This window comes from Phoenix dactylifera, chromosome 5, assembly GCF_051530095.1.
Source record: "Phoenix dactylifera cultivar Ajwa chromosome 5, Ajwa_hap1_PhDact_Kaust_v1.1, whole genome shotgun sequence".
Taxonomy (NCBI): domain Eukaryota; kingdom Viridiplantae; phylum Streptophyta; class Magnoliopsida; order Arecales; family Arecaceae; genus Phoenix; species Phoenix dactylifera.
Genome location: NC_143194.1, coordinates 39040208 through 39061004, shown reverse-complemented (window position 1 = coordinate 39061004; position 20797 = coordinate 39040208). Strand labels below are relative to the sequence as shown.

Below are 20797 nucleotides of genomic sequence, written 5' to 3'. Positions count from 1 at the left end.
TTAAAGCCGGTTCGGACCGGTCCGGCCTGTAACCGGTACGCCGGAGTAGTGAAAACCGGTACGAGCCGGTTCTGTGCCGGAGATGAAGAAGACGAAGAGAATGAGAGAGAGCGCGGGGAGGAGAGGGAGGGAGGAGACCTGCGGCCGCCATCGGAGAGCCGTGGAGGGGCGGTGGAGCCCACGGGGGCGCGGCGGAGGCCGCAGCCGGATTTGCCGACTTCACTTAAAATTTTCTAATTAAAAAGCCGTGGCCTCCGCCGTGTCCCTGTGGGTTCCCCCACCCCCCTGCGAGCTTCACCGCCCCTTCGCGGCTCTCCGATAGTGGCCACAGATCTCCTCCCTCCCTCTCTTCCCCGCGCTCTCTCTCTCGTTCTGTTCTTCTCCGGCTTCGGCGGGGAAGAGCTGGCCAGTTCGTATCGGCCGATTTTGGTACGAACTGGGACCGTACCGATCCGGTAGGCGACTGGTACGCTACAACGAACCTTGGTTGAAGGTTTAGGTTGGGTTCAGGTCTTTTTAGGCATTTCTGTCAAGTTGAGGCAGGTTATATCTAGTTTGCCAACCTGAAAGTGGGTCGACTTGTGTGAACTAGAGTTTGTGTGGCTCTAGTTCATTGGGCTGGATCTGGTTAGGTTTCACCTTTTCTTTTGACCTCTATCACTTCTTAGAACTTTACTTGAGCCATAAAGTGACCAATTCAATGTGGCGAGCTGGAGGGATTTTCGGTATACAAATCACAGCTTCAGTGCCCAATTACAGTGAAACAAACACTTGGAGGTACCTACTTTTTGATGAAATGTTATTTTGATGTCCCACTTACTTACAAATAAATGGATTTTACTTAAAAAAGAAAAAGTTCCCGATCGAAAAGTAGAAAACTTTTATTTTTATTTACTTTTATTTTTCAGGGGATATTATCACTCTCTGGAAGGTGAATATGTGATCCATCTAATTCATTTTCTATCTTCTCTCTCATGTTGGGTATCTCAGCATATCTCTTGTTAAATCATAGAAGTTTCTGCTTGGAGACATGAATTTGTTGCTGTCCATATAGAATTGAGATAGAGTCTCGGAGGTCAAAGGTTTTACATTTCAAGAGCTCAAAGTTGATCCATGACTGAGGACAATCAGGTTTATGGAAGTCTAATATGATAATATATGCTATTGAAGCAAAGAATCTCCAAAGACTAGTCCAAGTTTATAGCAAGGTCCGAATAAATCATGAAGTTCCGGAATACTTTGGGCAGGCATCTCTTAACGACTAGCTAATGGCTATTGATTTTCTTCTGAATTGTTGGACAGTTTGTTTTTTCCTTCATTTTGTCTTCCAGTCGTGTAAAAGATTATAATTTGGTTCTGCACAATTGTGGATTATTTCTGAAGGTAGCCAAGGTTAATTTTACACCCAAAGACAAGGAAAAGCCTAGAGGAAGAAGAGTGGATCCTGATAAATCAATTCTTGATATTTGAAAAGAAAATACAAAGGTGTATTTAAGATGAATTTCACATATGCATGCTCAGAAGTTCTATATTCTACCAATCAGATAAAGGGAACGAAACTCTTTCAGTGGCATATGGGTTCTACTTTGCATGTGCTTCCTATTGAAAACCAAGCCTTTCGAAGCAGAGCATTTTCAGTCCGTCTACTTCTCCTTCCATTGTATCTGTTCCTGACTTTGCCCCTCTGAACACATTATCCTTAATTTCGTCGTTGGTATTACAATTGAATATGTGCCTTTGCCACTGCCTTACATATTGATAATGGGGGGAACATTCTTTTCATTGTCTCAAAAAATTTCCTTTAAAAGCCTTATTGCTCATTACATCTCCTTTCATCTTCCATAGGCTATCTGCTTTGCTATGATTAACATAAATAATGATCAATAAAGAAATATGCAAATATCTGAAATAATTCCTAAATGAAGTAAAATTTTCAGTCAACTTTCAAGAATATTTTTATCAAATACTTTGGCTTTAAAAAAAGGAATCAACTCAAGGTGTTGAATATAATTCACAAGTTATAAGAAAATCAAAGCAATTAAATTACCTTCAAAACTGCACCTATATTCATCTCTTAATATTTTTATACATACTGGTTATTGCAACTTAACCTTCTTGTATGAGAGGCTGAATCGTTTACTAAATACTTGACTTGATCATGTGATCTAGTTTTTCTCATCTTTAGTGATTGAACAAATGTTTTATCTTGGATGGGCTTTGTCATCCATCACATTCCCTGTCATGGTTATTGCTATATTTAGTTTCCAATTTGAAATAGAAGTATTTCCAAGCTTTAGGTTATGCAAAGTGTCTTTGAATTATAATTTTTTTCATGCAACATCTTATGAATTTTGAGTGCCTGTGCTTTTAATTTTGCTAAGAATCTTTTGATATGAGTATTAAAAACAATTCATTTATGTCTCTCAATTTTGTTGAACAATTTGAAGTTTTAAAATTGTTAGGCATATTATGCTAATTTGCTGTTGGCCAATTTGACTACTTGTTTAAAATGGAATATCAAACTTCTTGGGTACTGTAACTTTCTTCCCTAATTAACTTTTCTTTCTCAACCAGCATCTGTTATAACTAAACCTTTCGTATAACATGTCATGACCAGGACATGTGGGACTCCTGTGTCTCAGTTTCTTAGTCAGACATTTAGATTGAGTCAGACAAGATCCATTCGAAAGTGTGGTGAAAAGCTACTGAAATTTATCCTCATTAGTACCTTCAAAAATGTATTTGAAGGGCACTCGCTATTGCACTATTCATTTAATTTCAAAGAATTGATAGCATATGATTTACTGTCATTGTTTTCTCCCTCCCCCCTTTCTAACATATTTCTCTTTATCGGATGCAAAACGTATTATACTTTGATTTATTAGAACTTAGAAATTTTAGAGTTATCTCTGTTGAATTTAACATCATTATTTTTGTATTTTCTTACATGGAAATCAGGTTTTCAATTTAGTAGAGGATTAGTCATCTTTGTGTTTCCATTCATTGGCATGATCAATCTGAAAATAAACTTTGTAGGCTCTGGAAAGGAAAGAATCTGCTCTACAGCCTCATTGTGAACAAACACATTCTGATGCTCAATCAGAGATGCTGAATCTTGAGAAGGATATTTCAATTGTCAATGAAAGACAATGTGACCTGATGAATCTTGATCAATCTCTCATTAAATCATCAAACAAGTTGAGGCTGGCAAAGAGGGTAGGGTTTATTTCCTATTTCTATATTCTCTTGAAAAGTCAAACACAGATTTTTTCGGAGTTCTTCTATTGTGTGTATTCTTTCTAAATAAAAACATGGAATTATGTTTTCTGTGGTTGTCAGGAACTTGCTGCTAAGCTGAGGGCGATTTTGTTGTTAAAACGACAAATCGATGACGTGCCTGCTCAAACTGAACTGATTCAGTATGTGTCTTGTTTCTACGAACCTAAAATAATATTACCATTATAACCTTAAACAGTTTGTAGTTATAAAAAATGAGGTATTGATTTCTTATTTTGCATGCACTTCAGATATGAACGTCGGTTTTCAGAACTTTATGTCCAGATTCAGGCATGAGAATCCTGTGTATACTTGTTTATTAGCATCTCGGTCTTTCAAATGGATGCTGTATGGTGACGCATGCCTGCTCTGGTGCCTATTCATCTGCAGGAAAAGCATAGTCAAACTCGTAAACATTATGCTACCTATAACACACTGTTGGAGATAAAGGAACTAATGCTAAAGGAAACATCCCTGTTGAACTCAATAGATTTGCAGGTTTGTATGAAAGCTGGCTGCTGCTTCAACTCGTGTTTCGGAAGGTCCATATCTCAGTTAGTTATCTTTATGAACTGGAAACAGTTGAACTGAACTCTTGTGTAGGATCCTTGTTCAGCTTGCCTGCTACCTCATTAGATGAATTTGTTTCCTACTTCAGTTTTTTGCATTCACATGCTCCATGTTTTACCTAGAATACAATTATTATATGATTACTTTCTTGACAGTATCATGATGTTGAGTTCTTACAGTCAAAGAACAAGAAGTTCCATAACTTTTTTTTTCTTCCGAATATATAGAGATTTTTTTTTGGTTCTTACTGGAAATGCAACGAGTTTTTTTCTTCTTTTGTAATAAAAAAAGCTTATGTTGGCATAGAACAATGTGTTTCTGAGAGAGTTGGCATAGGATTTTCTAATTGAAAGGAACAATTATCAAATGTAATCAATAACCATTACTTTAATTATCAAGCCTTGTTGCAATTACATGGGCCAGCTTTATGAATCTCATTCATCAAGCATTCCTAATTAGGGCTTTATTAATTGGATGCAAGTAACATGTCTTGTTTACAACTATTCTTGTTAAGGATTCAAATTGTCCGTATCCTTTATGTGCAAGATGAAATACTGACTTGCTTCTGTTTTGAAGTTAAATTTGGTTTGACCTGTTTGCTTGCTAGTAAGATTTTAGTGGGTGTTTGCTAAAATTAGCTAAGGATGTCATGTTTGTGAAATGGCTTAGGTGACCTTCTCGTCCTATTCCTATAGTGGTTGCCTAGGCTACCAACTTCATAAAGCCATCTTATCAATTTCTGATTCAATAATCTATATTTTTAGATCTTATACTATTTTTGGTAAACTAAAATTTTATAAGCCTCAGGTAATTCAAAGTGAATAAAACTTTTAAGTCTGTTTTGATTTGTAAAAAATCTAAACTCATAAATAAAATGTAATGGAAGTCATATTTGATTGTTGTGTCGGCTTGAATGGTATAGATTGTTGTGCTTTCCTGGTCTTCCATCTTGGGCTGAGCTTGGAGCTAGGAATTGGAATGGAAAAACCCTTTGATATCACTTGTTTCCAAAGTATCTTTCATTGATAACCCTAAACCCGAAAATCAAATCTTCAACGAGTTGGATGAACATGGAAACTCAGCAGTTTAAGATATCACACTTTACAATAACATCCGTGTGCCATTCATTAGAAGTTACCGCAAGTTAAATACATTCATGGTTTCAAAAATTACGAAAATAGGATGGTACGACTGGTACTGTACCATTCTGGCACGAAATTGGCACTAATATAGGTGCCAGGTTGCTGAAATAGCTATATCGGTACCTACTGGCTATGCTAGTGCTGTATGGTACCATACCTGAATATATGGGTTGGTACTCATGGTTTTTCCAATTTATTGCAAGCCATCAACTTCATTCCGATTGAAAAACAGTACAGGGTACATTAGTGGTATTTAAGATCTTGAATAAATATATATTAAATGGATGGACGGATGGCTCTTTTGTGTGTATATATGCAGATATGTATACATATGTGGAAGTGTGCTAATATAGACTCAGATGTTATTGGGTATTAATACATACATGCATATGCATCTAAATATGTTTATTATGCATGTATTGATGGTCTAGGGAGAAGTTAACTTGGCATCTTGGGACACGTCTATTGCCTGTAACAATAGTTGTTGATAGATACCCGTCATTTGAGTAGGTCATGCAGGCAGGTTGTGAGAATTAAGGAGTGACTGGTTAGGTGGTGTGCAACTGTGAAACCCTCCAAGGTCTAGGGTGACAAAGGTGGACAATGGTGATGTGCTAGTTGGCAGGTGCTGAGTATGATAAGGAGCAAAGCATAGAAATTTTTTTTCAACGCAAATAACCCTTCGAACTCTATTTTTTGAATTCATTTGGATCTGTACTTTAATAAAACTAATCCCAGAGATTGAGTCTAATTCTGGAGTTATGACATGTAACAAATGATGATCTAGATGCATAAAATCAGTTATTACATTTTAATTGTGAATTGTTACTCACTTGGTCAGTGCCTCACTGGTGCTCATGTTTTGTGGTCCACTTTGCCTGCATAGACGTAGGGTGGGGTTAGGTCGAGTTAGGTTTGGGTTGGGTCTGCTCGGGTTCAGGTCAGAAAGTTGGCAACACATACCCAATCAATTTACTTTACATAAACCCATACCCATCCACTGACCTATTTTCATTCATCAATCATATATGAGTAAAAGATAAAAGAAAACATGGGATGCGAAGATCAACTAATTATTAAACTAGAAATTTAGGATATAGGATAGTGATAAACTAATTCAAGATAAAACTAACTATAATGTAACCACACATCCCAAAATCCTGTGACCGATCATGTCTATCAATCTCTACAACCCTATGTATGTGTCTATGTATACATAGTGAACCAAACCAAAAAAAAAAAAAAATAGAGAACTATCAATTATTTTGGTTATGGGAGCCGATTTGGTTCCCAACCAGGCTACTAGATCATCCTTGGTGACCCATCATGTCTGAGGCTAAACCTAAACCCACTCATTATTGGGCTGACCCAAAGCCGACCCAACTTAAGAAAACCCCACCCACACCCATTTATTGTAGATGGGTTCATGTGGGTTGGTGGATGCAGGTCAGATATTGCCCCACCCCCCCCCCGACCAGAAGGTTGTGTATGGTGTCAATATGTACTGGTTTTGAAGGGGACATTTGGCTTACCATGCTTTGAATTTGTTTCGCTCAAATCCACTATGAATATATAGCCTTGGCTCAAATCCACTATGCTTTGAATCCACTATGATATTGCCCCCCCCCCGACCAGAAGGTTGTGTATGGTGTCAATATGTACTGGTTTTGAAGGGGACATTTGGCTTACCATGCTTTGAATTTGTTTCGCTCAAATCCACTATGAATATATAGCCTTGGCTTGAAATTTAAGAGGCCAGAAGGTATGATTTCACTGAAACTTAGAGATGATTTATTTTGATTCTAGAATCAGTTTATTAGGTTGACAAGTTGCATGGTCTTCAAAGTTCAGTAATTACCACAGCTGAAGTGACTCCCAAGAACCCTGAATGAAACTGTAGAAGCTCAAGAATCTGTTCGACTAATTCTTCGAAAGTGTAAAGGTTCAATGTTGTGTTTTGCTCTCGAATTTGCTCTTGAAAACATGCCACCCAGAAGCACAAAACACTAGGAGACACAATCTGGAAACCCCCACCATATATAACAAACTTCCAAGGTGCAAGCATGCTGACAACCTATGGCTCACCCTTGTGTGAATCAAAAAGGAAAAATTATTTATCAGCAAGGAAATGTTTAAAGAGAAGGACACCTTTAAACCCCACATCCCCCCCGCCCCCCCTCTTCTCGGTCTCATGAACTCTTACTAATCTATGACATGTACATTGCACAGGCCTATACCAGTTTATATGAGAGTACAAAGTTTACAAACCTTATTGTCTCCCATCTTAGTTCACCGACACAAGAAGATTATTGCATAGCATTCTACAATAGGTTAGTTCACCATCTTAGGTTCATGATCTGGTACATTGGATAGTTGAAGATGTGGCATTATTATGGGGATCCCATGTGATGATTTATTAATCATCTTTTAATCTTTCTTAATCACATCTCTTCCATCCCATCAAAATGAGTGGGGGGGGGATCTCTTTTCCTATTAATAGTTTTCAAAAGTATGCAGGATAGATTGATCTGATGATTAGCTTAGATGCACTGCTCATTTAATTTGGAGCATACTGGCATTTCCCTGCTTGTGTCCTCGAGTCCCTAAAGACGCAACATCTAGATGATTGGTATGATGCTATTAGAATTGGCAACATTAATAAGGCTGCGTTTGGTTGCTGCGAATAAAATGAAACTAGAATAGAATCCATCTCCCACTCCAAGAAATGAAACTAGAATAGAATCCATCTTCCACTCCATTTTCTCAAGCTCACTTTTCCTTCTTTTAGTTTTCTCAAGTAGTTAACATAGCATACATTTGGCAACCTATGGACAATATTATATCACTTAAAACTTGTCGGATTATTTGTCTTGCATTTAGATTTGTACTTTCACTTAGCAATCAATATTTTAACTGTCAATCTGATATATCTGTTTCTAAGCTTTACTGATTGTCAAATTCTTTTCACATTAACCGAAACATTTTTATAGATTTCCTCCTCCTAACATGCAAGAATGGCTATTTTCTTTATTCTCTGCAACTTAACTGTTGTCAGTTACTAGGCTGATATCCCTCTCCAAGCAACTATAGCTACAGCCATTAGGTTTATTTTTTTTTGACATGTGACACTGAGAATTCATCAAGTGCTTCAAAATAACTCTTTTGTGATTCTGAACTGAAAATGAAACTAAAAATGGTAATTGTTGTCAACAAGCTTTTTGTATCTAGGATATAAGGCAAAAATTGATAATGGATTACAACATTTAACTAGAGCTTCTGTTAAGTTGAGCTTGCTTCACTTCTCTTCATTCAACACCAAATCTAAGAAAAACAAAAGCTATTAGGTTAAGTGAACAAGTTTAGGTTTGCAGTTCTGCTAGAAAGGTGCCTGTACTGAATAATTGTTTTATTTTAAATCTCAAATTAATCGACTTGTTTATTGTATTTCTTTTTGTTAATAAATTGGGTGGTTCGACCTTCCTTCCAATTAAAAAAATAGAATTTTTTGCATACATACCCTCCTAAAATTGATATTTACATATATACCTTTATAAAATACTTATTTTGCGTGTATACCCTTTATTTTTCTTTTTTCTTGCATATGTGCCTACACCATCTAATGCCGTCAAAAAATTAGTAGTTTAAAATTAAAAATGGCTGAAATATCCTTAATGGGTAGGTATGCAGAAGAAAACATTTATAAGGGTATATACTTTGCGAGGGTATTTATGCAATTTCACATATTTAGGAGAGTTTACATGCAAAAAATTATAATTTCATTTTTTTTCTATTTCAGCTTGTTTTAACACTCGGATTTGTCAAGGGTGTGGCCTTTTACTACATGGCCGTGAAGGTTGTTAATAAGTCTGAAGGGTTCAAGGTCCTTTAATAATTTTGCTTGCGGATGATTGATGCTATTCTTCCACCCATGAGCATAGCAGTAGCAAGGAAGTTTGATTATTGCAATCTATCGTGTGCCTTTAAGAGATTCTAATACTTTTCTATATTCTAATGGATGCCCTAATATATGCATCTATAACAAGAAATATTATAAGCTATGTTTCGATGAAAATAAGATATAGAGGTTGTTATAAATGAAGAGAAATAAAGTAGAATAATCTCATAATTAGTGAAAGAACTTTCATAACTCTTTTTGTTATCTAATTGTCGAATTAATCTTTTTTTAAGCAATATTTTTATGGAAAACATTGAGGAGCAGGCACTAGACAAATTCGAGTGTTAAAACATGTTGAAATAGAAAAAATAAAATTAGAATTTTTTGCATGCAAACCCTCCTAAATTTGTGAAATTACATGAATACCCTTGCAAAGTATTATTTGCATATATACTCTTATAAATATATTTTTTTTTGCATATCTACCTATTAAGGATATTTCAGTCATTTTTAATTTTAAACCGCTAATTTTTTGACAGCGTTAGATGGTGTGGGCACATATGCAAGAAAAAAAAAAATAAAAGGTATACACGCAAAACAAGTATTTTATAAGGGTATACATACAAATATTAATTTTAGGAGGGTATTCATGCAAATTTCAATATTTTGGAGGATATGTACGCAAAAAATTCAAAAAAAAAATATCGATGAGGTCTAACTAATGAAAAAGTTTGAAGAAAAACAATAAATCATGAATTTCAAGTGTGCATACAATTGATGTTGATGCTAAACAATTTAATGTTGCGATTGTCTTTTTTCGCCATTATTTGTATATGAAAATTACCTTTTTTTCTTTGCAATTAGAAGGTAAGGATGGAGATAGGAATTTTATGGAGGGAAAAAAGTCTCATGACATTATGACTTTTTTGCCAGTTTTAAATTAATAAGAATTATGAAACATTATAAAAAATAAATCCATCAAAAAACGAAAAAAAATGAGTGAAGAAACTCTTAGTTATCATGATAATTTGGTTCTTTAGTTTTGTATTGTCAAAAACCAAAATCTTATCTTTATAGAATCCATAAAAAGGGTGGCCCAATGCATGAGATTCCCACCATTTCAGAGTATAGGGTGGGTTAGATGTACACAGCCTTACCTCGTGTGTAGAGAGGTTATTTCCATATTTCTAACCCATGATCTCCAATCTACAACGGAGCAACCATACCATTGCACCATGACTCACCCTCTCATTATAGGATCCATGCAATATTAGCTAAAAAAGTTTCTAGAAAAGTTGCCTATACGGTGTCAGGTCAAGGAAATTGCAAGTTGGAGAAGAGGAAGTTTCTTTCTACTTAGGAGGTGTAATATACCATTAATTCTTGTAGGGAAGGGGAATAAAAGAAGGCTTATGGGTCCTTAAAGATCTCCCAATCCGAACATATGGAGGGATCATTAAATTAACCTTGCGATATCTTCATATGGATCTTGACTCAATTCAGAGAGAGGAAGACATCGTGTCCCAACCCACATGCTGTCAAAGTTGGCATCTTAGACTTGAATTGATTTCTAACTTGAGACATGGAGGGTACAGAGTGTTTTCTTTTTGTTTTGTTTTTGGGGGAGAGGGGGGGGGGGTTCAACATTCCTCGTATCTTTATTACATTAAGGTGTTCACATAGAGCTAGCCCCCCTCACATTCATTTTGTGTTTTGCCTAGAGATGGAAATGGATTGGGTTGAGTCAAGTCAAATTTGGGTTGGGTCCAAAAAACTCTCAAATCCATACCCACCCTTTATAATCAGGCTGGGAACAATAAACTCATATACAACATATCTATTTTACATGAATCAGTACCGTATGTACCAACCCAATTAGCACTTTACTTGTCAATTATGTACCTTAGTAACAAAAAAAGGGCCAAAAATAAGTGATCTAGGGTTAGGCATCCAAATAGAGTGAGAAAGTGAGAAGAAATTAAAATAGAAAAGAAAACATGATAAATCCTAATAGTGCAATATGGTATGCATGCTGTGCCTGTCTTTGATTGGCATGTGTATGGTAGATAATACTCATTCTTGTTTTAAAAGCATAATTGTATAAGGAAAATAAATACCTTGGAAGCATAACTGAAGCCATCAAGTCTTGTCCCAACAATTTGGGGCAGCTTTGTAATTCCTCATTTGCCAAGCATTTCTTTGCATCTGTCTTTCTTTGAAGCATGCATTTTTCTTGTCATTTGTACCAAGATCTAATATAACTTATGATAAATGTTTGCACTTTATGTGCAACATATCTTCTTAAGTACTTTTGTATGATGACAATGCCCTTAGTCTTTATCTTCCCTTTCTCACTCTTTCTAGTTTCAAGATGCCATGACGAGCACCACCGGGCGTTCTAAACTTGTGAATTCAATGGATGCTATTGTGAAGGGAACTCAACAGGCAAGCATCATCTTTTTCATTTGTAAAATATATTATATCGATGCAGATAAATGCTGTTCTATCAGCAATTCCTTAGAAGTCCTTTATGGTTCATGAACAGCAAATATTAGCCACAGTATGTCCAATTAAAAGAGTACATTAGTATAATGCTTATTGTTGAGTTCTGTATTATAAAGTTGTGATTGCAGCTTCTTCATAGGGATATTGCTAAATGGAGCTTATTGATACCATCTTGCATTGAAAACTTTCCTCAGTCATAACAATGATTATGTATTATAATTCTCTCTTTTTCCTGCAAAGACATTTAGCTCTGTTTATTGAAAATGACAAGTGTGAGGTATTATGGGGAGAATGCTGAAGGTGTTTGAGTTTAAAGGTATACCTGAGAAGGGACTGCAAGAAAATTCATTCTGCCTACAAAAGAACCCAAATATAATTGCGGGGAGCAAAACTGATCAATCAGAACATACTATATCAATCTTTATTTGGTGCAGCAGAAGATGGAAGCTAAGCAAATGTCAAATATGAAATGTAACTCCATAGTGGCCAAAGGACAATTATGGAAGCATCTGAAGTTGTGCGAACACCCAGTTGAAGTTTAACTGCATTGGTGGAGGCTGTTGCTCATAATGGGACTTATAAATTATAATGCTTAGAAAATTCTAATAATTAATATTTGATAATAGAGAAATCTAAACATGTTTCTCTTTTGATCTATCTATAAGATCAAGGTTGGTTGCCACTAATTTCTTTTCCTGAATATAAGAAGGTTAGTTTTGTTATAAATATGAATCATGTTACCTTGTGGCATGAACACGATGCACTTGCTATATCCAATCCTTTTCACCCATGTTTGTATTAGTTTTCTTGTTCTTCATATGGTGGATTTTGAGTTGGTTATCGTAGAGTGCAGCTTGGTTCGGGATCAAGCTGAACTTGCTTGCCCAACCTGCCCATTAGGTATGGTTGGGTTGAGGTTTTATAAAACTACGTCGAACTGGGGCTCAAAAATCTCAATCCAACCTCATGTAGGGTTGGGTTTCATATAGTCAATTCATATTTGTGTTTCATCTAAATTATTTATATGTTTATATAGTCATATCTTTGGTTTTGTCAAATTATGTATAAGTGCACCTTTGAAATTAATGAATGGTCAAGGCCTCAACCTGACAAAAATGTCCCCAACGTTTCCTTTATCATAGAATTCATGTTCAATTGGATCTAACCCAATTAACGTGGCATAACCAAGCCAATCTGATCAACCTGTCCCAACCCAAATTTAGCTTGAAATGGGGTTGGCTTGGAAGTTATAGAGATAGGGTTGGGTGAGGGTTTGCACTCAACCCGTCTAAGTTATGGCCCTAGTTATGTGCTATTTAGTCACATTTGTGACTGATCTGTACAACTATTTTGTTTATTAGCAATGAGAGTTATTTATATGTTTGAGTGATATTGATGCTGCATTCATCAATATAACTCGGTTTTTGTTATACTTCTGCTTCCATATATGTCATTGTTGTCTTTATTATTGTTTACATATAAGTAGTCGCACCTAAGATACCCCTACATATATAGTTTGTAATTAATTAGAATACTGCTAACTTGCATGAATTCCCCGCTTTTCATTGTTTAATCCAATCTTGTGCATGTTTGCCTATACATGGAGTGCATTTGATATCTGATCACTTAATCTCTGTCCTGAGTGTGTTATTTGTCAATGTCGATTACTTCTTTTGGTGCATAAGGTTTTGGGGTGTCCTATTAGGGGCAGTCCAATCACACACAGAGAGAGATAGATTCAGTATTGTATAGTATCCCTGTTCTCTAAGACTGTTCTTAGTATGGTTACTTAATGTTGCATAAGTGTTTTGGTCTATATGGTTTTGTGGTGCCCTTTCACGGATTTATGTGATCAATTACTTGGTCCATTCGCACAGACAGGGGAGGGGGAGTTGGGAGGGTTGGAGAGAGCCTTGTCAATTAGGTGTTCTTCAGCTTATATCCATTTAAATTTGTAGATTAACATGTTATAGTATAGTTACTTGATTCGTGTATGTGATGGATATAGATTTTTCTTTATTTTCTTCGCAATCTTGTACAAATTTGTTTTTGGGAAACATAAATTCTATTCCTTTTTAATCAGAGCTTACCCTAGTGTTTCCAAAAAATATTTATTTCCTACTAAATACTGGGATTTTCATTTTACAGAAGCTAGAAAAGGTACAATCAAGTCTTCTTGTGGAACAAAAATACTCCGAGTCTCTCAAGGAGAAGTATATGACAGCAATAGCAGAGCAACGCCATTTCTCTTCTCTTCTAAAGTCTTTCCAGGTTAGTTCTTTATTCAATAAATAGCCAATGATTTTTCTTTTTAAGATAGAATTGCAAAAACAAAAACTCCATTTTAGCTGTTTAAGCTTAAAGCCTATCTTTAATCATGGTAAATTACAAATGAATTGGAAATTCATTTTCTAATGGCTTGTTCTAGCTCCACACTCAGCTGTGGCCTCATGAGTCCAAGCATGAAAACTAACCAGGCAGTGAGTGCTTGCAGGATTGGGGGATACCTTTTTAGTCGTTGTTTTGATGCCGTATAAGCCATCTGTGGGATATTAACCTATAGTACTAAAGCTCTGAGGTTCGGCGGGAATTTTCCACTTCCCCTCGCCCCCTCGAAATTCCTGGAATTCTCACCACTGGGCCCTCTATTTGCACGCCAACATGTGTGCTTGGGTGTCCTTTGAGGGAGAGTGGACATTGGGCGGAACTTTGCACTTTGCTTGTCGCATGCCCTTGGGTTTCATGTCAAGTCCTTGCTTGCTTGTGTCTTTTCCTTGCCGGTATGGAATTTGGTAGGGGCATTTTGGGGAGAGGGGTGTATTTTAGTGAGCCGATGTGGTGTGGCTTTTGATTAATTCCTAAATTTTTGGGAGGATAGGGTTTGGCATTCTTTGCTTTGGATTATTATGTGTCTTTGGCTGAGGCGGGGTGTCCCATTCGTGCATTGTTCCACTCATCAACTTCCTTGTGGTGAGTCGTTGGCAGGCTCATTTGAGTTCGTTGGGGTGTCGATGCATTGGTACAATTGATTTGCTGGCGATGTCTATATGGGGAGCGTCGAGGCTATGCTCGGTTATAGTTGAGGCTAGGTTGTTGCCATTTGCATTGTTATCGATTACTTTATGTTCACTGTTGTTTGGATTATTTTTGGCTATCACGTATTCAATGGTTGTGAGGTGGAAATTATGGATGTGGATTCTTGGTGAGCATTATATGTTCAATGAAATCTCTATTTGGCTTTTAGCCTTAATAGTTCTCTCTCTCTTGGGTATACCTTTGCTTTGAGATCAACTTGCTAAAATGGTCCTATGGTTTGAACCCTAGTCTGGTGTGGTTAGCCACGGCTAGCTGTGGTCAAGTCTGGGAAAAATTAATTAGTGGATTGATACGTTGGAATTATTGAGCTGGTTGCCCTTAAACCCTAAATGGTCAAGTTGGCTTTATTGTGATGTGGGGATAACCAAAAAGATGATCCTTTTATGACAGTTGTTGCCTTTTTTATATTTATTAATTTTTCTGTCCTTTATTGCTTCCTATTTCTGTTTGTGTTTGTTCATGTTCCCTTTAGTAGGGGGGTGGTGGTGTTAGACTTTGTGGTATTTGTAAGGTTATGAATGAGTTGGATTTGGGTCATATCCATATTGTATTTGTATCCGAACTCAATAAGAAAACCAAGTTTGAATTCGAGTTTGGATCCATCAAAATGAGTAAGCTCCAAACTCACATCCAAAATTCAATTAAGCACGTGATTTTAGTGGGCCAACTAGTCAATGGTTTAAATACTTATTTATATTCAGCTTGATTGAAATATAACCAAAATCCAAGCGTTGGCTAGGATTTTGGAAATAACATGGTAGTGGGTGAAAGTTAGGAAGAGCCTGCATGAGAAAAAAGCATAAATCCAAACATAAAAAGGAATTAACACAAGTTATGTAGCCAATTCTCTTTATTTTCCTATATTTATATATACTACATATATAGTTTGTATATGTATTGGGTTCCTAGGTTTGAGGTTCTTTCACCACTACATCTGAGTTCGATCTGATAAGAAATTGGATCTTTTATATGGAATCTGACTTCGATTCAATGAGGTTATAAAAAACTTAATTTGGATCCATACCGCATCGGAATAGTTGAGAACAAAGTGGCGAACGGGTGCGTAACGCGTGGGAATCTGTTATCATAAAATAAGCGGGTTGGGTTATCAAGTGTTGATGTATCATTTACACCCTAACTCTTACCCCTGCTATTTCAATTCCAAAATCCCAGCCAACACTGGATTTTGAAAAGTGACTGGACTTTTTTTTCAAGGCCAATCATTCACTTCCTATATTTTGCCCCTCCCACAGGTTCAGGTTGTAAAGAATGATTCACCTTCTTTTGCAACGCCAACCGTTGGATTGTGCAATAGCTGCTTCGAGATCTAATAGGTGGATGAAAGAAAGAGTTCGGAATGCTTTGAGATCTATGCCAAGTGCAATCTAACAGTTGACGTCGCGAAAGAAGATCAGTCATTCTTTTGCTCGAAAGATACAAGTCGAATCCTCTTCCCACCACCCTCTGCCCTATATAAAAGTTCTTTCATTTCTGGAAATTGTTAACCCTAGTTGGCTTGTTAAACTGCAAAAAAAAAAAAAAAAAAAAAAAAAACTCGAAACCAATTATTAATCAGGTTTGGATGCAAGTTTGGAGCTTACTCATTTTGACGGATCTGAACCTGAATCGAACTTACTCATTTTGTGGATACAACATGGATCCAAGCAGAGTTCGACCCATTTACAACCCTAAGTCAAACCCTGGGATTGGCCAAAGTGTATGTTGTCGATCGAATCTTCTAAATCCTAGCAAGAGGTGGTAAAGCTATGCATGCCTTAAGTCCACTTGCTGAAATTGAGGTTGTCCAGGTGCGATAACAAAGACAATGATAAATTGTCTTGTTGGTACGACCTAAAACTAAATCTTAGCTATTAATGAAAGAAATTTATAATCAATAGGTGGAGCTATAACATGTGAAAAAATAGTATGATGAAGTTAAATAAAAGGAAAGTAATTGGACCTAAACATCATATTTTAAGGATGATAAACATTAATAATACAAGTTTATGTGAAGTGGAATTTCCCACTATGCCATCATTATGCATTACCATAACTTGGTGATTTTAAATGTAATCACAAACATATTGAAAGCTGATCGATGCATAAATAAAGGAATGCTAAGAAAGCGCTTGCTCACAATGCAACTATAACTTAGCATAAGCATTGGTAGAATGCAGCTAGGTGATGTAGATATTTAATATATTACATAAAAATAGACATAAAGGAGAAGAGCATTAGATAACTGTGACATTCAGGGACATCAGGTGCAATGCATTATGTAACCTTGATTGTCAAATTTGTATGATGCTATAGACAGGAAAAAGGGAAATACATGGGTTATATATACATAAAACCTAAGAGAGTAACCAGGAACACCATAGTCGCTAGGTCACATAAATAGTTATGCAACCTTTATTCAAGAAACAATGTAATTGTTACTTAAGGAGTTATTTAGCAAAGCCAATCATGGCAAGAAGATACATGAAAGAAATGTTAATCATGGAAGGAGATAAGAAACCATGACAAAGAATAGATGGAGGAAAATTTAGGGAAGTAGCCAAGGGAAAAGTAAATATTGCATGATAGAGTGGCTATGCAGCATTCGATGGAGAGAGAGAGAAAATCTTTGCTAAACATAGTACAAAGTAAAGTATTACGCACTGGAATTTAATTGCAGCCAACATCAATCATAGATGAAAAATATACCATTAAAAAGGAACCAACAGTTGGACTATTCACCTTCATATGTTACGTGCAAGAAGCTGTATTAGCAAAGAATATGACATGCTGCAAAATGCAGGATTAACTAAACAGATCACAGGAAGGAAAGATATAATAAACTAAATATCAACTAAATAGATTAAGAAGTATAGCAAGGAAAAAAAACTGGGATATGTGAAGCTTTAAGGAACTTACTGGAAGCAGATTGCTGTCGCAGAAATCCAATACTATAGAGAAAGCAAAGAGAACATAGATGATTATATATATAGGAAAAACGATTAAAGAAGTTACTAGGGATAGCTTAGTCACTGCATCATAGAAACAATGATGCAGGCTTCAAGTTTTAACAAATGACATTGCTGCTTAAAGGAACAATGTAGCAATCCGCATGATGTGAAAAGTTAGCCGGAGAAGCCAAGCATTAGAAAAGAAATGCAACAGTCTGTGAAGATATACCATGGAGAACCTGTTGGAAATCGTGTGTAGCTGCACTAGTAAATGCAGTATAAACAGGAGTGGAAGTGTTGGATACATGCATACGTACATACATCCGTGGATGCATGCATACATACATCCGTACGTACATGCATGCATTCATGCATGGAGGTTATCTACATATACATACATGTATGCATGCATGCATACATACGTACGTACGTATGTACATACATGCATGCATGCATGCATACATCTATGTATATGTAGAGATATATGTAGACACCCAATTGTGTAACAAAATTAGTAAGAGGAGCTCATCTATAAACTACTAGAAACTAACCGAACATATTTTGATTAGAAATGGAGAAATTCTAAGCTGAAGAAATCATGAACAAAGGAAGATGGGCAAACAAATTAAAGAGCTATTGCAAGGAATGTTAGCAATGAAAAAAGGGGAAAAATGAATATCACTTGAGCAAGCAATCCATAGTTTGCGTAAATGTATCAGACAAATTATCTCCTGCCTTTACAGAGCCATGGAAATAGAATGTTTGAATGCACAAAGGAAGAATGGAGGAGATATTCTTTAAGACACTATCAGACTTTAGTTTAGTAGATCAGGGTGATAAAGGGAAAGCAAAGTCCAACTGTCAACTTGCTAGAAGAATCATATACACATAGGTTGGAAGATGTTACCCGGAAGAACTTATCTGTTGTGTCAGGAAGATAGTTATGTGACTTTCAGAATGAGAAGCAATGGATTTGTTACACGAAAGGGAAAACACAATATTTCTTTAGAAGGAATGTAAATGTTGTATAAATTTCTCTTCAATACTAAACGTATAAAAAAGGCCATGTAAGGAATAATTTAGGAGAATGTAATAAAAAAACATGACAGGTAACCATTGTTTTTCCGAATCAAGATGCAAATGAAGTGTTACACAAATAGAAGAATAAATGAAACGAACATATGTGGAAATGGATTAGACAATCTAAATTAACAATGAAGCTGGTGTATATGCAAAGTAACAATTGACGAAAAATTATTTAATGCATAGGAATTGTATAAGATAGCAGAAGGTATTCTAGAATGTGTCAAGGTAATGTAATTGTTAAATATATTACATTCCATTAGACATAATAAAGTAGGGGGAAAAACCTTGTCCAAGTACACAACAGGTAATCTGGTATTTTGAGGTGCACACGACAGAGAAGTTATATAAAGAAAGAACTTAGTCCAGGAGGGAGGGTTTTGAGACTGAGTTTGGACAGTTGCAATGATCTTAGGTTGTGCTGCAGGTGGTGATGGAAATGGATAGTAAATAAATACAAAATAGAAATTTAGGACAAAGGTTTGGTATTTTGGTTATGGAAGGACAATTTTGAGACGGAACTAATTAAGGTTGGACTAAAATCTCAGAATCAAATAGTTGCAGGTATATCCTACAAGGTTCCCCTTACAATATTTGTCAACCTTATCTTTATCATACGAAAATCTTATCACATAGTCTGCGTTGTTATTGCAAGGGGAAACTATATGAAAACTATAGGAAGTATCGAAGCAAGACTATAACTTAATTACATTGGCTGTCACATTCATGTAATACTATACATAAGGGAAAGATGGAAGAATGTTTATATGTACTAAAACTTAAGTGTGTTATATTGAAATATAGGATATTATGTTGTAATAAGATTAACCAAATGAATTTCATAGAACAATGTAGCAAAGATTTTATAGCATCATTATACAAAGAAATAATGTGGTGAACCACAATATTGAAGCAAATGAACACTACAATTAAATCTGCAAAAAGATGCCATTCCAGGAATGGAAAATTAACTAACTTATCTCAGAAGACTATAATGTAATATTATAACTACATCATGGATAACACTTGTGTAGTATGTAAGCACATGTAGGCAATTTTAAGTATACATTGTAGATACATCAATGATACAAGGCTCATCAAAAAGGCTCAACCACCGCATCACATACGCATGCCAATGTTTGCCTAGAAAACACTAAGCCCATACATTGGATATATGCATGCAGCAACCTGAGTTGTGGAAGGGATGATACGCAGAAAAAAAGAAGTATGAAAATCATCACCAGTTCCACCCTTTGAAGAAGTTGCATGAAGAAACATATGGAACAACCATTAAGTATAACTAAAAAGGCATCGGGCACGAAAATCACTACAAAGTAATGCCGAGGGAGGAAAACCAAATAAAACTCAATGGTTGCCTAGGCAATGCCGGAGGCCATCCAAGCTCCAATCAAATGCTAGTACACATTTTTTTCCCCTTATGCATAGCTAGCCTCGATCATATATTGGCAAGGAAAAAATCAAAGGAAAATAGATTTAAAAAATCATGCTAAAATCAAATAACACGGTTGTTGAACAAGAAAACCAAACACGTATTAGAATAGCAAAGCTAACATCAGAAATCCGTGTATGCGAAAGAAAGAAGATAGGAATACCTATTAATGACCATCCAAGAGAGCAGAAAACACAACATAAAAGAAAAGAAAAACAGAGCAGAGCCAGATGCATACCAGAAACCCTTTCCTTCTCATGCCAACATATACATACATACATGTATATATTTTCCTCTTAGAACAAATCATGATGTTGTGTTCATGTTCCGGCATATGAGGGGGCATCAGTTCATAGATATCTATGCTTTCAGCTCTGGTGGCTGTATGGCTTACTGGCTTCAGCTTTATTTAGTTCCCTTTTTTCTTTTTATTTCAGTCCTAGCATCGCCAACCAATTGACGCTGCCTCTTTCATGCACTAATATTTAGTTATCTATGTAATTTTTGCTTATTTACAAATGTTTAATAGTTGTTACTTCTGCTATTTTGTAATATAGCACTAAGTCCCTCTAATACTGTTATAGCTCTTTTATCCGTGAAGTTATTTTGTGGCAGTCATAGTTACTTTATCTGAAGCAGAAAATGGAGGTAAACAATGGAAGTTTACTTAACTGTGCTAGCAGATTTGTTGTGTGTACTCTGGTAAATGGTGGTTGCCCCCTGTGTGCTGTTCCAAAAAAATGTTCTAAACATCTATTCTATTTGTTCTGTGTACTTGGTTTTAGGAATCACTTGATATAGATTCACAATACTATTACTTCTATTAGTCAAC

General features: G+C 36.0%; 1 protein-coding gene across 25 annotated transcripts in view; it reads left to right on the top strand.

Annotated features, from left to right (window-relative positions):
• The window catches only part of LOC103717445 (paramyosin-like protein), a 31850-nt gene that overhangs the window by 9664 nt on the left and 1389 nt on the right, over nt 1-20797 (top strand). For 10 of the 25 annotated variants that reach the window (XM_088722831.2, XM_088722835.2, XM_088722834.2 and 7 more), the window contains 6 exons: nt 3037-3216; nt 3340-3419; nt 3528-3567; nt 3667-3774; nt 11248-11328; nt 13537-13659. In XM_088722831.2, the coding sequence (XP_088578957.2) occupies nt 3037-3216; nt 3340-3419; nt 3528-3567; nt 3667-3774; nt 11248-11328; nt 13537-13659 (612 nt within the window). Of the gene's footprint in view, nt 1-3036; nt 3217-3339; nt 3420-3527; nt 3568-3666; nt 3819-11247; nt 11329-13536; nt 13660-13882; nt 14047-14373; nt 14821-20797 lie in introns of those variants that run through there. The other 15 variants (XM_088722817.2, XM_088722818.2, XM_088722822.2 and 12 more) reach the window with 7 other exon arrangements.